Here is an 18893-nt window from a genome sequence, read left to right on the forward strand (position 1 = left end):
TTATATTACTCGTATTTTATATAAAGAAATATTGTAATTGCTTTATTTCCTGACAATTTGTGGATGTAATTAATAGTTCCATCTTGTAAATATTACTTGAGGATAATGTAATGTTTAATTGTAATCTAGTTTTTCAGGTACTTTATCTACTCATACAATTAATGCTTGCACCTATAATACAGATAGAGATTATTTAAGTAGATACTAGTTGGTTTACATGTTAATAATAATGTATTAACATGTAATATCTGCTCTAATTATTGTTTAAAAGTAAAAATTAATGTTAATGACTATTATTTTATTGTTATTTTTATTGAAATTTATTCATATTGTTTTACGTTTTCTATCTATATTGTATCTATTTATGTGAATGTATACAGCAGTTGGGTCAATGAAATAGAGATTTATAACAATTATTATTGCATTGCACTGATTAACAAACAATATGTTTCCCACTATCAAAATCATATACAACCAACCAAACAAAAGTGTATGCTATAGCAACGAGGTGTGTACTTTTCCCCTGTTTTAAAGCTATTTTTATACTCTGCAGGTCTTCACCTATATTTTTTTTATTTTCTTAATGTGTGCATTGCAATTTGTTCAGCTAAATGAATAATCCCTCCCCCCTCTCAACTGCCAATGTATCTGAGTGCAGATTTTTGTTCAAAACTGGTAGATGTGATGCCAAAAGGTATCATGGTGTTTTTGAAGTTGGGCCTACTCTGTTTAATAAGTTTGTTGCTAAGGGTAAGTTGTTTTTGGATTTCTCTTCTTGTAGAGCAGTATCCAGTTGTCTTTGAAGGCTGGTCTCATGTGGTCAACGCTTTTTTGCAGTCTTTCAAGAATTTCTCGGTAAACATATTGATTTGTAATCTGTCCTATAAGCAAAAACTCCATATGGACAATGCCATTCCTATCAAAGAAACAAATTAGCATGGTCTAGATTTGATTCATGATGCTGCATCATGACAATGAACCTTGTCACACTGCACTCTCAATTAATGAGTTTTTGGCAACGAAATACATTCCTGTGGTTCCTCAACCACCTTATTCACCTGACTTGAGTTCCTGTGACTTTTTCCTGTTCCTGTCTTTAAAAAAACACCTCAGAGGACACCATTTTGGAACAGTAGAAAACATTAAAAAAAAATGTAACCAACCATCTGAAGCATATTCCAGTTTCTGAGTTCCAACACTGCTATGAAGAGTGGGAAAACCATTTGAAATCTTGCCTGGCTTCCCAAGGAAACTATTTCGAAGGTGATAAGAGTCCATGTATAATTGGATTGTAAATAACAGGTTTTTCTAAACCAGTCTCATTACTTTATTTACAAATGTAAATAAACTCGTATGTCTGCGCCAGGTACAAAGCTAAGCATACCAAAATAGCTAAAGAGCTTGTAAGGATCAATTCTGGTTCTGATCAGCAAGTTAAATGGAAAACGTAAGGGAATGGAACATACTTCCTGGCTTTGTTAGATTCTTAGTGCTACAGAGGATGGTGGAGGAGGTCTAATCCTGTTATAGATATATAGATAGAATTATATCCTGGGTGGAGCCCAGGTTAGCTAAGATATTCGCTGTTAGGATGAAAATGGGTGTGTGGAGAACTTTGTGATGGAGCTGCAGTGTAAGAGGGTGTAGGCATTAACTTGGCTCTCGAAAGCAGACCAGAGCAGAGAGAAATAGGGTATGTTTTCATTAGAGGCTTATTGAATTTGTGAATCTGTTTTTCGATTTTAAGTAAATCAAGAGGACTTTGAATAAATTGAATTGTAAGACAAAATTGTCATTGTAGCAATTAACATTTGTTTTGTTGGTTTGAGGATAGTATTTTAGGTATTTAAAGACTCAATCAAGTATTGATCTGAATGCACAGTCTAACTGAAGTTATATAAAGGAAGAGTTTTTGTGTGAAACCTTCAATGTTAGAGGAAGACACGGTGATCAAGCTTCCTCAAATCGGTTAATTTGATAGTTGAATGTTATAAGTTATAGTAGGTGTCGTGGTTGGAAGAGGCCATACGAAAAGGTGACATTAATTTGTGTGCACTTGTGGAAATATCTGCCAAGGCATTTGCATTGGTGACATTCTGACAGAGACTAAACTCATGACTGGGTTCTGTTATCAGGTTTAGAGTTTCTAAAAAACAACCTCAGTAAAGCCCATCAGGGCTTTACTGAGGTTGTCTTGTACTGAATGGAGAGAGAGAGGGTGGTGTAGTGATCAGGATTGTCACAAGACAGGACATGTGAGTCTTCTTCCACTCAGGATGGGATTGGAGTCAGGATACCCAATGAGATGAATATGTATGACATGTAAATGAAGTGTACTATTGTATAGACTCAGGCTGACCATTTCTGAGATGTGGATAATTGAACCCCAGTCTCCAAAGTACACTATTATCCACTATCTAGTATTCAAATCCAAATAAATGCAACTAACTTTTACTAGGATTTGAACCTCAAACCTTCAACTTTGAAAATCAGCTGTTAAACAACTGATTTCTCATGACAAGTTAACCACTAGACCAACCCGATACAAAATAAAATATATTATAATAGTCTGCAAATTAATTTTTATTCATACAACAATATATGTATAAAAGTGCATAAGTACATAATTTATGAGTAACTCATTTATGTGTAATCTTTTCATAAAGTACTTTTAAATAAACAAGCATTAATTTTTTTTTTGGAAAAAATAATGTCCATTTTCCTTCAACAAATCACTGTAGAATTTTTTTTACGGGATAAATATCAGTAACAGTCCATATTTTTACATACATCCAATTCTTTCTTCATATTCCCAACTTTTTAGGCTTCAGCTAGAGGGATTTCTCACTGTATAACTATCCTACTATAAACCTAAATGATAATGCCTGACATTAGGCAGGATTTAAATCAATCAAGAGATTAGAGTTGCTAATAATTCAAAGCTCTTGTGCCAATCAGTATGATTTTATTTTAAAAAATGTTTTACTGTAACTGTACATTTTTTTATCTTAATTTACTGTTGACGTTGTTAAATACATATATTATTGACCACCACATTGAAGCAAATTTATTAAAAAATTTGACCTCTACTTCCTCCTCTTCATGTTAAATATTTTGGCATGATTCCTGTTATAACACAGAAACTTAAATTTGATCTTTCCACTCAGGAGTGCACTAGTGTCGAAACACCATTCTAGTACTGCGTTTTTGGAAGAAATAAAAAATTTTTCTTTCACATAAATTTGTTTTAACTCAGTCTGGTCTATGTTTTATTTTAACATTAAGCAGTCATTGTTACCATATTTCTTAAAGATAATAATATAATTTCCTTAGATGGTGAGTGATAAAGGACCACTGTTAAATTATAGAAATCAGACTGCACGAAATGGTCCTTGCGTTTGCACATTTGTTGACAAATGGTGAGAAAATAAGTTGCTAAAGATCTAACTCATGAAAAAAAGTTAAACATTTAGCATAATGAAGATAAGTCTTGCTTCTTATCAATGTAAGCATCAAAATGAATATGCATTTTTCATAACATTATCATGTAGCCAGTCGCCTGTGGCTGTAAGTCATATTATTGTAGTCTGTTACAATACAAAATCAAATGTTGTGTACTGGAAAATGAGTGCATTCCTGCTTCCACCTCAATTTTGGATATCCTGAATTCCTCCTATTAATAGAGGCACATTCCTCTAGAAATTTAGACAAGGTTCATATGTAAAACTTGTTCTTGCCATTTTCTTTAATACTTTCCAAGTTTATCATTAAACCAAATCTCAGCTATTCTTGAATGTCAATATTCCATCTCCAGTCCAAGTTAGTAAATCCTGTAAGCGTTTTTAACTCCTACTCTTGCAGTTTTTATTAAAAGAAATTTTAATTAAATTATTTTAATTAAAAGAAATAAAATGAAAAATTGGATCGGCAAAAAGATTTGTTGCCTGAAGATTTTATCCTCAATTTAACACCCCTATCTGATGTTTGCAAAGTAATCATCAATGTCCTGAAGTGTATCTACCATCATATAAGTGTGTGCGAAGTAAGAAATAGCTGTACCAGAAAGTACAGGTAAGCAGTCTTACCATTGATCTTATCTACAAACATGCAAGTTAGTCATTTTAGGAAATTTACATTACTTTTAATCTTACAAAATAAATAACAACTTCAAATAATAATTGAAAGGAAATGGATTTATTATGATTTTGTAAAGCTAAACATTTAAAGAATAACAAAAAAAAAAATTATTCATTCGGCAGCATGACACTACAAAATTATTAGATATTAAATGACTTACTTGATTTGCTTTGAAGATACTGTAATTTTTTTTCCAAAAGCTTTTTGGAGTTACTAGTAGTGCCTGATTTTGATGGTGTACAAATTACAAAGGTTAGGAAATTTATTTAAGTAAGTAACTGAATAATACCGTCAATCTGTGTTTTATTTACTTGTTTAAACTGGGTTTTTTCAAATATATTATCTAAATTTTACCTTGTTCATGTGAAATTTTAGTTTTAATGTGATGTGTAAAATTTGAGTATTTTGTTTAATGTATTTTATTTATATATACATCCTGTTTCTATGAGGTGATTTGTAAAAAAATTAATTTTGTTGTATGTAGTGCCTGTATTTATAATTTGTATTTCTGAATGAATGTGAGCCGAACACTAATCAATCAAATGTCAATGATTCACTATCACCTCAAACATAGCAAAAAAATTAAATACAAACACCAATATTATTATTATTAGTAATATTATTACTATTATTTAAAGAATTTTAATGTTTGATATAGATTATTTTATGATAAAATATGATACAACAACAAAATATAAATAAAATATGATAAAAGTTAAATACAGTAATACAAAGAAAAGAAATGAAACGTTATATGAAGGTAGAATTAATATATATGTAATAATATTAGTTACCAATACTCCACTGTTAGATATGAATTAATATTTGACCAGTAAAAAGATTTTCAATTAACTATTATTATTTATTTTAATTCATTAATTCTTCAGTTATTAAAAAATATTTCTACCAATTTATTCAAAATAAAATTGAAAATTCTACAGAACCATATTTCTGGGATTAGATTTGCAGTAACGTTAATTTAAAAAAAAAATGCCTTAATCTTTTCCCAAAAATTACATTAGAACTTCTTTTTATTAGAAGAGCTGAAATTTGTGTGAAATCTTTCACTGGCCATAACTCGAAAACAAGGTGTTTCGTTTACAGACTTATGTATATGTGATCTTTTTTCATTATTTTCACTTGTAAAACATATCTTAAAAGTTTCTCTGTTTCTTCGTGAGACACCTGGAAAAAAAGGAAAAAGTTTTTAAAAACATGTGCTTTGTTATCAAATTACAGTTAGCAAAAAATTTCACCTGGATTTCAGTTCCCCTGGTGAAATGAGGTCATACTGAAATTTTTAAGGCATTTTGTAAGGGGTAACTTCATGGTTTCTTATGTTTTTTGATTTGAAAAATCAAATAAAACAGGTCCCAAAACTGTATCTCCTGTAGTTTTCATAATATTTAACATAAAACAGAAAAATTCAGTAACTCATTTTTTTAAGTTTGATGTAAAATATTTTTGTTAAATGACAAATACGTGCATTTTATTGTCAAAGCTGGTAAAAATTTAATTCTGAGAAAATTGATGTAAAAAGTCTACAAAAAAAAATCAACTTTTATTATTATAAACAAAACTTAACAGAAAAATGTTATGAATTTGTAAAAGTTAAAAGCAGTAGTTTTTAGTACAATAAATGTATATCTCTGAAAAAAACTTTTAATTTACTTTAAGAAAATACTCACTGTAGTTTATAATGTGTTATTAATTTACAATAAATCTTGTAAGACTAATATTTCATTGTTTTGATTGAATAAATATTTTAATCTCAGTATTTTGTTGCAGAGACTGGACATTAGAGGGCGAATAAAAGTTCTCCATGGTCAGAATCGAAAGACAGAGGAACCACCTTTAGCTTTATTTGCACTTTGTACACCTTTTGGTCCTCCATCATTGCTTGAGATACCACACAAAGAAGTCATGTTCAAAAGCAAGCACAAATTAGATCTCACTCTTGTGTCAATGGATCAAAGGTTGGTAATCTGATAACCAAATAATAAATGTATTTACAAAAAATTAATATATCGTATTATTACTTTACAAAGAATAATAAGTCAGATCACTCAAAATTCTTCATATAATTTTACCATTTTTTCAATTCTATTATTTTATCTGTTGATTTTCTTTCCTTTTATTATTATGATTTATTTATTAAATGCCAACTAATCTACCAATTCTATTCAGGCAAATTTAGACCAATCGGCCTTTGGTTTTTGAGTCCTGATTCAGGTTCTTCATCAAAAAAATGGGGGATATCTTTGGGAAATTTCAATTGAAGCATCAGGGGCCCTCCAGAAGGGGTTGAAGTTTAAAAATGTTTAACTCCCGAAAATACATATAAGAATTGTACATGCCCATATATGTTTGTAAAGGGTCAATTTACACAACTTGAGAAAGAGAAAAAGGTAGAGTTCATTGAGAGAGACAGAGAAAGGTAGAGAAAGAAGGATAAAAAATATTCCTGTCCGAATTGATAGATTACTCCATTGCCCATCTACTTGATTAAACTAAACAGTTCTAACTAAAATTTAAGCGAGGAATATCTAATTAAATTTTAAAGTAAATATTTGAAGTAATTTTATACTTAAAAAATATCATATCAACTATTTGCCATTAATAATTTTTATACAATTTATATTTATAAATATGAATATTTATATTTTTAGACATAAATTTGTAGTATCTGAGGTAGCAGCACCTAGTCAAATTTGCTTTCTTTGAAATTAATATTTTTCAGCAAGTCAATGTTGTGAACAAAGTAATGATATCACTTAAAAGATTGAATATATCAACTCTGTATGGATTTCTCATAACCAGAAATGCCAGAAACGGTAAATTTTATGGTCTAGGCCATAAAATCTACTAATAATTTATCATTTAAAAAAGAACAAAATCACAAATTAAAAACCGCATTAAAAATACAATACTATTCAGTATTATATAGTTCTTTCGTTTAACTTTAAATCTTTGTTACTATTAATATTTAAAAGTGTATGAATTTATTCACATAAGTAATTGATTTATTTGTATGATTTTTCAAAAGTATCCCAATATCAAGTGCAGCTTTCTTTATTCAAGGCATTAAGCAGCTAGATCCCTTGTTCATGTAATAAATGTACCTAGCTTATTATATTAAGTATCACTGAGCCAGGAAGTGTAAAAATCCATCTACAGAATGGAATAATACCAAAATATTTTCATTGCATTGTGTTAGCATACTACCTAGTATAGTAGTTATGTATAAAACTGCTTATTACTCATTGAAAATTATATTTTAATTTATATTCAAACAATCTCATTACCATAATTCTCGACCTATGAAACGTCATCTTCTTTCTTTTTCCTGTTTAGCCTCCGGTAACTACCGTTTAGATAATTCTTCAGAGGATGAATGAGGATGATATGTATGAGTGTAAATGAAGTGTAGCCTTGTACATTCTCAGTTCGACCATTTCTGAGATGTGTGGTTAAATGAAACCCAACCACCAAAGAACACCGGTATCCACGATCTAGTATTCAAATCCGTGTAAAAATAACTGGCTTTACTAGGACTTGAACGCTGTAACTCTCGACTTCCAAATCAAATGAAACGCCATCTACAACGGATTGCTGAGGCTGGAAAAGCCGGAAGAGTCGGCCTTGGTTGAGTATGCTGACGACACTAACTACCGTTTAGATAATTCTTCAGAGGATGAATGAGGATGATATGTATGAGTGTAAATGAAGTGTAGCCTTGTACATTCTCAGTTCGACCATTTCTGAGATGTGTGGTTAAATGAAACCCAACCACCAAAGAACACCGGTATCCACGATCTAGTATTCAAATCCGTGTAAAAATAACTGGCTTTACTAGGACTTGAACGCTGTAACTCTCGACTTCCAAATCAAATGAAACGCCATCTACAACGGATTGCTGAGGCTGGAAAAGCCGGAAGAGTCGGCCTTGGTTGAGTATGCTGACGACACTGCGCTACTTGTTGCAGACCGCATCGTGGAGCCACCCAACTGAGGTTCAGCCGAGCGATATGACCGTTCAGCCCGTCAGCGCCAAGCGAGACGACTACGGGTTATCTCTAGCCCTCACCAAGAAGGAGTTCGTAGTTCTAACGAAGCGTATTGTCACGCTCCTCACCTTGCGAGTCGGGGATGAGGTTGTCGAGACCAAGCCAGCCGCGAAGTACCTCGGTATGATGATTGACCAGAAACTCAACTTTGCTGAACAACTACGGAAAGCCGCCGACAAAGCCGCCAGTGTCATAACCCCTCTCAGCCGGCTCATGGCCAATGTCGACCGACCGAAGGCCAGTAGACGGCGACTGCTGATGTCTGCGGTGCATTTCGTCCTGTTATACGGAACGGAAGTGTGGGCCCAGGGGTAAAGATTTGAGAGAAACCGGAAGCGGCTCGCGCAGATGAACGCACCGCTGCCTTACGAGTCGCTTCCACGTATCGAACTGCGTTTCAATAGGAGAGGAGTACTCAGCCTTTAGTAATGTGTAAATGGTTCCAGGCCGAGACCTGGTAGAAAGGGGGGGACATTTTAACTGGTAATCTAATGATGGCAGTTTGATAAGACCATCAGTGGGAGCCCAACTTAGAATTTATATATATTTACACTACTGATATTATATAAAGAGGAATAGGGTTTTTGTTTGTTCAGGATAAATAAAAAAAACTACTTGATCAATAACAACCAAAGTTTTACCTAAGTTTCTTGGCATAACTGAGAAGGTTTTTAGATATATTTCATCTCGAAAAAATATATATATTTATGTAGTAGTGGAGATTTGCTGGTTGATGAACAAATTTTAATGAACTGTGAACTGCAAGTCTCTATCACTGTGTGAGCTGGATTTGAACTGAGTGATTTGAATCAATCGAAAGAATAATATTACAAAAATAATAGAATTAAATTTAAATAAAATAATATTAAATAAATTTTTTTAAATGGACAGGAAGTCCATTTTGTTACACAAAATGGACTTCCTGTGGAGACTGGGTGTGAAGCTAGAGTGGTGAGTTATGCAAACACCTCATGGAAAACTAGACCAATCATCATCATCAAGTGGTAACAAATGAGGTCTCCCTGGGGCACTGTTTTAAGAAGTGCAATGGAGTGCTCTTATAATACCTCTGTAAACAATCATCAAATTTTCAAAATCCAAATTTAGGTTGAAGACTAACTTTTGCATGCATCAGGTACACTCCTAATATACAAAGTTTGTCTGTTTGTTATTGCATTACATGAGAACCAATCAACCGATTACTTTCAAATTTGTAGATACATTCAAATTATCCCAGGGAAGTTTTAAACCCATCGAATGAAACCCTTGTAGGTTAAGATATTAAAAATATTCATTTTTTTTGCCCCCAAGAAAGATGAAGTTGTGAATTAAAGATATTCATTATAAGAAAATATATGAATCTTTTTACTTCATTATTATATTTTTGCCACCATTGCAAAGAAATAAGTTATAATTTTTCATTGCCAAAGGTGTGTGTACTTTAATTACATAGTTACTATTATTCTATCTTTTGTAATTTAGTTTCTTTTTCAGGTTTCTATAAAGCCTGAATACTATAATTATTATTTATTAGTATTATTCTCATAACCATGAGGATAACGTACAGTGCAGCAGTCCAGGGGGTGGAGTCCTCTGGGTGTCCAGGGCACTGGTTCCCTGGCTAATTGGGAACGGCAAGCAAAATGAGCTCTGTGGCAATGGGGTAAGTCCCTTGGCTCTGAGGAGCCCCTGAGTTGACTCCAGAATTCGCCTGGGCTGACCTGAGCCCTGAGGGCCCAGGTTCTGGCTAGTATATATACTTACAAACTGAAATTAATATTTTTAGATCATATTACTTCTCTGTACTGTTAAATTAGATGGTTTATTTAACAGAATTTAAATAGATATGTGTGTGTGTGTGTGTGTGTGTGTACACTTTTTATTACACATCTCTTAAGTGAAAGTGATGACAGTGTGTAAAATACATGATTTTCCACAAGAAGCAGTGCATTAATTTATACTTTTACATTACTTATCCCATTCTTTTTTTATGAGTGTGGAATATGTCATAAGCCATAAATATTTGAGCATCTGAGGAGCTAGTAGGAAGCATATGAAGTAAAAGTAGCATCAAGTCAGAGTTGCTTTCACTGAAAATAATATTTTTCAGTAAGTCCATGTATTGAAAAAAGTGAAGGTATCACTTGAAAGGCTGGATATATCAACTTGATTTTTATGCTTTGACATATTCAACTTTGTGAGGAAGATTGTGGAAAATTTGTTCACTCTTGTTCACTCCTTACTTTCCCTAATAAGTTTTTTACATGTTGTGCTTGTTATTCTTGAAAAAAGCTCTTCTTTTTTTAAAAATGACTGGTTTTTCACACAAGTCACCTCTATGTTCGATTATGGAGACCTAATATATTTATATACCTACATTTAAATATATGTATAGTAATGAAAAATAAAAAATACAACATAACAAATAAGACCCAAAAGACAAAGACCGAAAGATACTATGGCATGGCTGTATAGTTTTATAAACAAGTTTACAATCAAATACTGTTTAATCTGACCTTATCTTCAATTTTTATTTGTGTCTAGAATTAAAGTCATGTAACTAAAAGTAATTTACAAATAAAATAATGATAATGTTACAGAGGGAAGATGCTTCTTGGCTATTCTGATGCTGAATTGGCTAATATGGGAGGCTATGATCTAGTCCATTATGATGACCTTGCATATGTGGCCAGTGCACATCAAGAACGTAAGTTAATGTTTTTTGGTTTTTTTTCAGAACAGTAATACATGAACAAAAATTTTTTTCTCTGAAAATATTATGCATGAAACTATTATTTCCCTACAATACAAGATTTTCCTTAACAGTGATTTGCCTTTCACTCAACAATCACTGTATAATACTTTCATAGTTTTCATTTTTTTCTTAATTGTAAATTTACTGGATTTTGGTACACTCTGTGGTACCATTTATATTATTGTCCATCACTTTTCAGAAGTATTTGAAATACTTCATTTTCTAAAAAATGTTTCATGTACTAATATACCAGCAAAAAGCTGGACATAGAAAATATACACTTATACTAAGATTCACACACTTAAAGGTAAGAAATCTTTTAAAAATTTAGGACTTAATTTGAAATAAATGGTAATAAAATACTTATATAAATTATATTAGTAAAAATAAAATTAAGTTATTTAATAATTCTTGAAACTAATTCCATCTTATCAGAAACAAGTTGAGATATGCTTTTGTTATGATATTTTATTAAATAATTGAATCTACTTACCAATTTATTCGTTTTTTTTCCATTGATAATAGGAATTGATGGTTTAACTTTAAATACTGTAGATTTAACTTGTTTAATTTCAACAGATCATAGTTAGTGTCTTTATAATGGATGTTAGGAAGATGCATTTCTTAAATTTCATTCGGATTACAAAGCGAAACTGAAAAACTATGTTCAAAAAATCCAAAAATATCATTAACTTTTTCGTGATCAGTTGAACTAACTTTTTCCAAATATCTTAAAATCAGAAAATATCATTTAAATGAGAACTTCAACTCAAAAGTAAGAAACACCATTTAATTTTATTTATTTTTATTTTTTTTTATTTTAATATATAATAAATAATATTCTTAATACCTTCACGTAAGAAAAATGAAATACTAAAAAAAATTAATTTAAAAATTAGTACATTCAATTTAATAAAAAAATATAAAGCTAGGATCAGGCAATGAATGAAGTTTGAAAGTTGGCAGTAGTTTTTTAATATCAGAAACATCTGATCCAAAATCAGACAGCAAATATATGAATGAGTCATTTAGATAATGTTTTTCTGTATGGAGACAGGACAGTCTTTTTTTATGATTTTGCTCTTATGAGGTCATGTTAAATAAGTATAAGATATTTTAAGCTTCTAACTTCAATAGTTATTGGAATATAGAGGCTGCAAGATAAAGAAAATGTATCAATGTACCAGTAATAATACTTGTTCCATTCATTATAACAAATCGGAAAGCCCTCATCAATTCACTCATCACTAATTCTCCCTTAGCAGCTAGACTTGAAATTAGGCTTAGTTAATTCTAAGAGGTTTTTTAGGAAAAGTAAGGAAAACTTATTTCTATTAAAAATTCCTAACAGTTAAATTAAAAATGGTTCAGAGATTCGAAGGACTGAAACTTGGGCTGAGACCCTCAGATATTAAGCTTTCATTTAAAATGGATATTTTCCTCAAATCCCTGAAGAAAAAGGGATGCAAACTGATTTAAAATCAGCATATTTTCAGTTGAGATATAAAAACATTAAAACTCAACAGAAATATTCACTCTAACATTACTCATATAAATATATACTCCAAGTTCAAATTTCCCGTAAACATATTTCTAAGATGCTTAAATAAAACTGAAGGTATACTCTACAATCTCTGACATCTTCTGAACCTGTCCAGAAAGAAGTTGAAAATACAGATAACCCATTCTATGAAATTACACATGGTCAAAAGGTTTTCCTTTTAATATCTTTCAAAGTGAAGGAATAAGGATCGATTTCATAGTTCTCCCCATACTTTGCAATCCAATTGTGACAGAAGCAAGAATTCAGCTCTAAAAATAACATGTGAAAAAGATTAAAAGTCCCTTTTAACCACCAGCCCAAAAAAAAATGAAACGATAAGGAGTGATTCCTTAACTCCTTTGGATATACGATATACTACGGATATACTCATATCTAACACATTTGAACAGAAAGTAGAAATTTGATGTAGATATTAATAGTGAAATTATGTGAAAATATATTTTAGGTTTTCCTTTAATCCACTGTTAAGAGGATGAAATGAGAAAATAGATTTTGTATTTTCAGTTTATATTCAAAAATGAAAATATTTAATAAAAACATTACATGAAAGACTAAACTTTAACATCAGATAACTAATATTCTTCATAAATTCTTATATTCACAAATTAAATTTCAAATTTACTCGATTATAGAAATTGATTAGTAAGTCCAAAATGTTTGCCTCAAAAAGGCAGTATAAAAATGAAAGCCTAAAACTACAGTAAATAAAATTTAAAAAAATGTAATATTTATTTTACAAGTGTTTTATGTTATGTAACAACATTATGTGAAGACAGACAGTTTGTCTTAATAGTACAAGAGATTCATGTTGAGTAGAATTCCTTCATGAAATACTCAATCATAATTGATTTTTAAGTAAAACATTTTATGTAGTTTTCCATTGTTCTCAACTGTATAGAATAATAGTTCATTAAAAGATTTTCTTTTCAGGATATTAAAAAATTTTACATCTGGTAATTTATTGTAACTAACATATTTTTTGTAATCTTTTATAAATGTTCACCATGTAATTTTTTTTGATTTCAGTTCTAAAAACTGGTGCTTCAGGTATGATTGCATATAGGTATCAGACAAAAGAAGGCCAGTGGCAATGGCTTCAAACAAGTTCCAGACTAGTTTACAAAAATTCAAAACCTGACTTTGTCATCAGCACACATAGACCTTTAATGTAAGTAATAAATAAATTTATATTTATTTACTCAGAAATTTATAAATAATTCTATAGAGTATAAACAATCCAAAATTTAATTAAAACTTAACTGTTCTAATTTTTCACATAGAATATCAGGGACTCTTTGTCTCATGCTTTCTTAACAGATGAGTTTTTCTATTAAAACCACTAAGCAAAGAATATCTGTAGTATATTTGCATTTAAACCCAGATAAAATTAATCATGGCTTTCAGTAGATTTAAACCAGGGTTCTGCAGTATCACATAATAAAATTAATAATAATTGATTGAGATTGATGCTAACCCAATTGACTAACTACTGACCCAATCAAGAAGTTAAACAATTAAATTATAAATTAATTATGTAGTGTTTTTTGTCCCATAATTGCAATTCACAGAAATGAAGAAGTCAACTCTAGATTAATACAGTCATTAATATTTTTATTTTATACTACACGTTTTTATTTTTTTTTTAAAAAAGGAATGAGAATTTCTTGTAACAGAAGGCCTTTTTTATTTTCTTATGAAAGAAGCAGATTTGTTATTGGTCTTCTGTTTGATATACTATACAGTTAATTAATACTAATTTGGTGCATTAATGTCATTATTTTTATGATTGATAGAGATTTTCTTTTAAAAACAACATAATTTATACCCTTAATAGTAATATTAATTTTTATTTGTTAATGGTTTACTTCCACAAACTACATATAAAATCACAACTATTGTATTTGTAGTAAGATAACTAAAGAGCAAATCATTATAACAGAAATACTTTACACTTATTGCAATTACTAAATGCAAGCTAATGGAATAACATTTAAATTGAGCTATTTTTTTTTAATCCTAATAACCATGATCAGTTATCCCCATTTCAAAACTGTAAATGAACATATTGTCTTTAAATAGATCATTACTTTGGCAGAAATTATAATACTGTGGTATATGTTTTTGTGTTGAATATAATAGCCAATAGAAATTATACATTTCTAGGTAATAAAGTAGATTCATAAATGTGATTCATAAATTAATAGATAATATGTTTTATTTCAGCACAATTTTGCCTCCCATTACTTTTTCCCATATTAACTAAGTTTATTAACAAATTAAAGACAAAATCATTTATAGTGATTGAAAATAAGCAAAAATGTATTTTATTGATTAATATCAAAAACAAAATTATTCAAAAAGTTTTCATCATTTTAGCAACCTTCTGCTGGATTAAAAAAACATATACTTCTTTGGTAAATATGATATCTTTCTTTTTTATTATGTAGCATATTTAATAGATTACGTACAATTTAACATTTATTCTATTGATCAGCATTATAAAATGTAAAAAAAATTTATTTTTCTGTTAATTAATGCAATTAGACAAACAATTCAAAAGAACAATTGAATTAGTCTTACAAAAGCTGTTTTTGGACCTTTAATACTGCTTTACGTTTCTGAAATTACATGCAGCACTTCAATGAGTTTGGTTGCAAAGACATAACCTTACAATAAGTAAAATGTTTATCTTTGATACAACAGAATATGTGACTATTTTTAAATGTAAAGAAATTATTATTTTTTTCTTATTACCATTATGACAAGAGATTTGAAATTATAAGTAATAATAATTGTTTGAACATGTTAATCAAATTATAAAGTGAATGCATCCTTATAATTTAAAACAGTAAATGCTCTCTTACAATGTCATTCTTTTATTATGACAGATTTAATAATGACCCATACAAAACAGAAATTAAAGTAGAGGAAGATCAAAAAAAGAAAAGATCTTTAAAATAAATAAAATACATATATATTTTATTTTTAAATAAATTTTAAAAATAAGAAAAATGCTCAAATTGTATTTGTTAAAATGTTACTTAAAATGTAAAATTTTATAGCCATTTCAATTGGTAAACACACAATCATCAGTAGACGTGTAGAAATAGTATGTAAGAAAATAAATGAATTAAACATATAAATTAAAAACAAAAATCTATTGTAAAAATTTTAATTTATCTTTTATATTTTATTACAGAGATTTAATGTCTAATTTTTTTATCTTCTTTTCAACATTTACTACTTCCTCAGTGTCTGTTGACGATTGATTAACAATCATAATGGTCAACCAGTTTTAGATTTTACATAATTTTTTTTATAAATAGATTTGAGCACTTTTGTATTTTTTTAGTTTATTTCTATAACCACTTAGCTTAGCTCTTTGTTCTTTAAATCAATAAAGACATACTCTATGTAATAATAAGACATAATCTACTTTGTCTTATATTTTGTAATGAAATCATTTTGAACAGTCTGCGTTAATTAATCTATTGGGTAAAACAACTGAATTATTCCTGAATTTAAATAATAAAAATAAATTATAAATACTAAATAAAAATTGTAATTATTAATTTTTTTTTTAAATATTCAATAATTATTATTATCTCTACAATTGTCAGTACTATTTACTTGATTTTAAGCAAAATTATTATTTTAAATTACATACTAAAGATCCAAACTTTTGTTAATTTGAAGTTAATAAAATTCATTTGTTTTAAGTGTTCAGTCAATTTTTATTGCAGACATGAAGATGACCACCAAAACAAGTACTAAGTATTAATAAGTGGATTTTACAAAACATTTATTTACAATATTATTTAATCACATTAAGTGATCAAAAATCTTAAATTTGAGCAAATGTCTTTTAAAAACCAGTAAATCAATTATATAAAATTATTTCATTAATAGAACATAATATTTATTATGTTTTAAATAGTTGCAAAAATTTGCTATTAAAGTAACTGCAAAATTTGAATGGTCATTCTTAGGCCAAGCCAGAATTTCCAACACTTGTCTCAATTGCCTAGTAACAGCAGATTAATATCTTCTATCTAGATTCAAAAAAATTAAAAACATTTTTCAGTATTAATAATGGGCAAGATGCAATTAGATTTCTATTACGGAATTTTTTTAATAATTATAAAAACTATTATTAAAACATGTAAATTTTCTGAAATTTAGATTTATTAAGTCACTGTTTAATAATTTACTAACTTGTTTAGGCATGTTAGTAAAAAGTAAAAATCATGAAAACCAGTAATACCATACAAGAATATGTACAGTTAAAAATCTTAAATGGAATCAATCAGCTTTACCACATTACTAGTGTTACAATTAGAATTTATTTCTGATAGTATTTTTTTCCACAAGTTAGATAAATTTTCTGTTACAAAAACCATTATGTTACTTTTAAAAAACAAAATGCTGGCATAGGTGAATTACTGTAAGTACAGTAACAATATCGTAGTTATTTCTAAATCAAATGAAGGTTCAGTTCTTCAATATTCCAAATTTCCCACTGATTCACTTTTCATAATTTTTTTATTGGAAACTGTTCTTATATCAAAAAGATAATTATTATTTCTTTAAGATTATTGATTTTCATATTTGATAACAGATAATATTCTCATAAGTATTTTGTTAATTGAAATTTCTTTGTTCACTTTGTAATTATATTTTATTAATTTTTCAGGGAAGAGGAAGGTCGTGATCTTCTTGGAAAGAGAACTATGGATTTTAAGGTGAGTTACCTGGATGCTGGTCTAACGAACAGTTACTTTAGTGACTCTGATCAACTGGTCGGCACAACCACAACACATCATCCCGGATCATCCACTAATGTATCAAATCATCTCAGTCCTGTGGGAAATACAACACCACAACGAGTCAACCGCCGCTATAAGACACAACTAAGAGACTTCTTATCCACATGTCGAACGAAACGTAAATTGGCCGGACATCATCATAGTCCAGTAATGGTTTCCAATCCACCTACACCGACCGTTGATTATATTGCTACTGATCCTTCTTCAACGGCTACAGCTGCAGCAGTTGCTGCAGCGTACAATATGTATTCTACTCCTTATCCTGGTACACCGACAACTGATAACGGTTTATCGGGTTATATGGGACATTCAAGTAACTTCCATCAAACTCTTTATGACAATCGGTTTTTGACGACAACAGAAAATTTATTTCACCAGTACAGACCTTTAGGTACATATTACACAGATTACCACCATGCTGCAGCCACAACACCATATGTTTCAAATGGATTCTTGGACATGTCTCCTCGTGGAAGTACATGTACCCTACCGACATACGAAACAAATCCAAATCCTCATTCAGTGCATCAACTTTCTAAGCCTAGTGACTGTGACAAACTGTATACCTGCCACCAACCAATTGTTGAGCAAAAGTATGCGACAGTTGTAGATAATGGACGTGGGTATGTTAGTGCGGGCAAGTGCTTGGACGTTTCAGCATATGGTATACAACCGGTTGTGACTGTTCCATTGTGTGATTTACAGCAAGGTCATAGTAAAACAAGTGTTAATAAAAACAGTGTAAAATCAATAGATGGCATTTCTTCTGCTTCATCGTCACCTGCTGCTAACGGACTAATTACACCCAAACTTGAAGATATGAAAACAGATGTAAATATGTTACAACCGCATTATTCACCGAATACATCTGAAGCACCAAGGCAAACTGTTTTAATGTGGGGTAGTGGGAGTACAACAACATTAAACCATACGCCTACATCATCAAACAGCAGCTGTCGATCTCCAGGTGGCTCAAACCCTGGTACACCTATCATCTCTAACGGCACAACTTATCTACAACAAGAAAAGAAGTATCCTGGTGACCCGTTAAAATCACTTGCAGAAATGAACTCAATGCCAGAGACTAAGTGGAAATCAGAGACCCCACCCCATCCCCCGAGTCCAAAGTCCTACTACCACCATCATCATCATCATCAGTACACCAGTGATGGGGGGGTGAGCGAGGTATATCACCAGTTCTATCCTTATCACCATCATCACCAGTGAGTGCTACACACTTCTTTGTTTCCAATGTTAGTGCTAACTGCTCTCAAATCATACCACCTTTTACAGAAAAACAATTACACTGTTGTCAGTTGTCAATTTATTTAGTATAATTCCAGATTTACCCCTAAAATTTCAATTTTTTCATAAAATATAAAATTAAATAAAATGTCTACATATGATACTGGTAATAAAATATTACTACATCAGAGTCCAATTTATTTACATATTATTACTTCCAGTGATAAAGTATACATATTTCAAGTACAATTTAATACATTCTATAGAGGTAAACATGTTACCTGCACATAGGATTGGAA

The 18893-nt window shown here is 30.2% G+C and overlaps 1 protein-coding gene across 1 annotated transcript in view; it reads left to right on the top strand.

Moving 5' to 3' along the window:
• Positions 1-18893, top strand: part of ss (aryl hydrocarbon receptor spineless) — a 678242-nt gene that overhangs the window by 641650 nt on the left and 17699 nt on the right. Inside the window, exons 6-9 of the mRNA XM_075370601.1 lie at positions 5926-6113; positions 10805-10911; positions 13550-13691; positions 17217-18572. Of these exons, the coding sequence (XP_075226716.1) occupies positions 5926-6113; positions 10805-10911; positions 13550-13691; positions 17217-18572 (1793 nt within the window). The remainder of the gene's footprint in view (positions 1-5925; positions 6114-10804; positions 10912-13549; positions 13692-17216; positions 18573-18893) is intronic.

Source organism: Lycorma delicatula, chromosome 7, assembly GCF_047948215.1.
Source record: "Lycorma delicatula isolate Av1 chromosome 7, ASM4794821v1, whole genome shotgun sequence".
Classification (NCBI taxonomy): domain Eukaryota; kingdom Metazoa; phylum Arthropoda; class Insecta; order Hemiptera; family Fulgoridae; genus Lycorma; species Lycorma delicatula.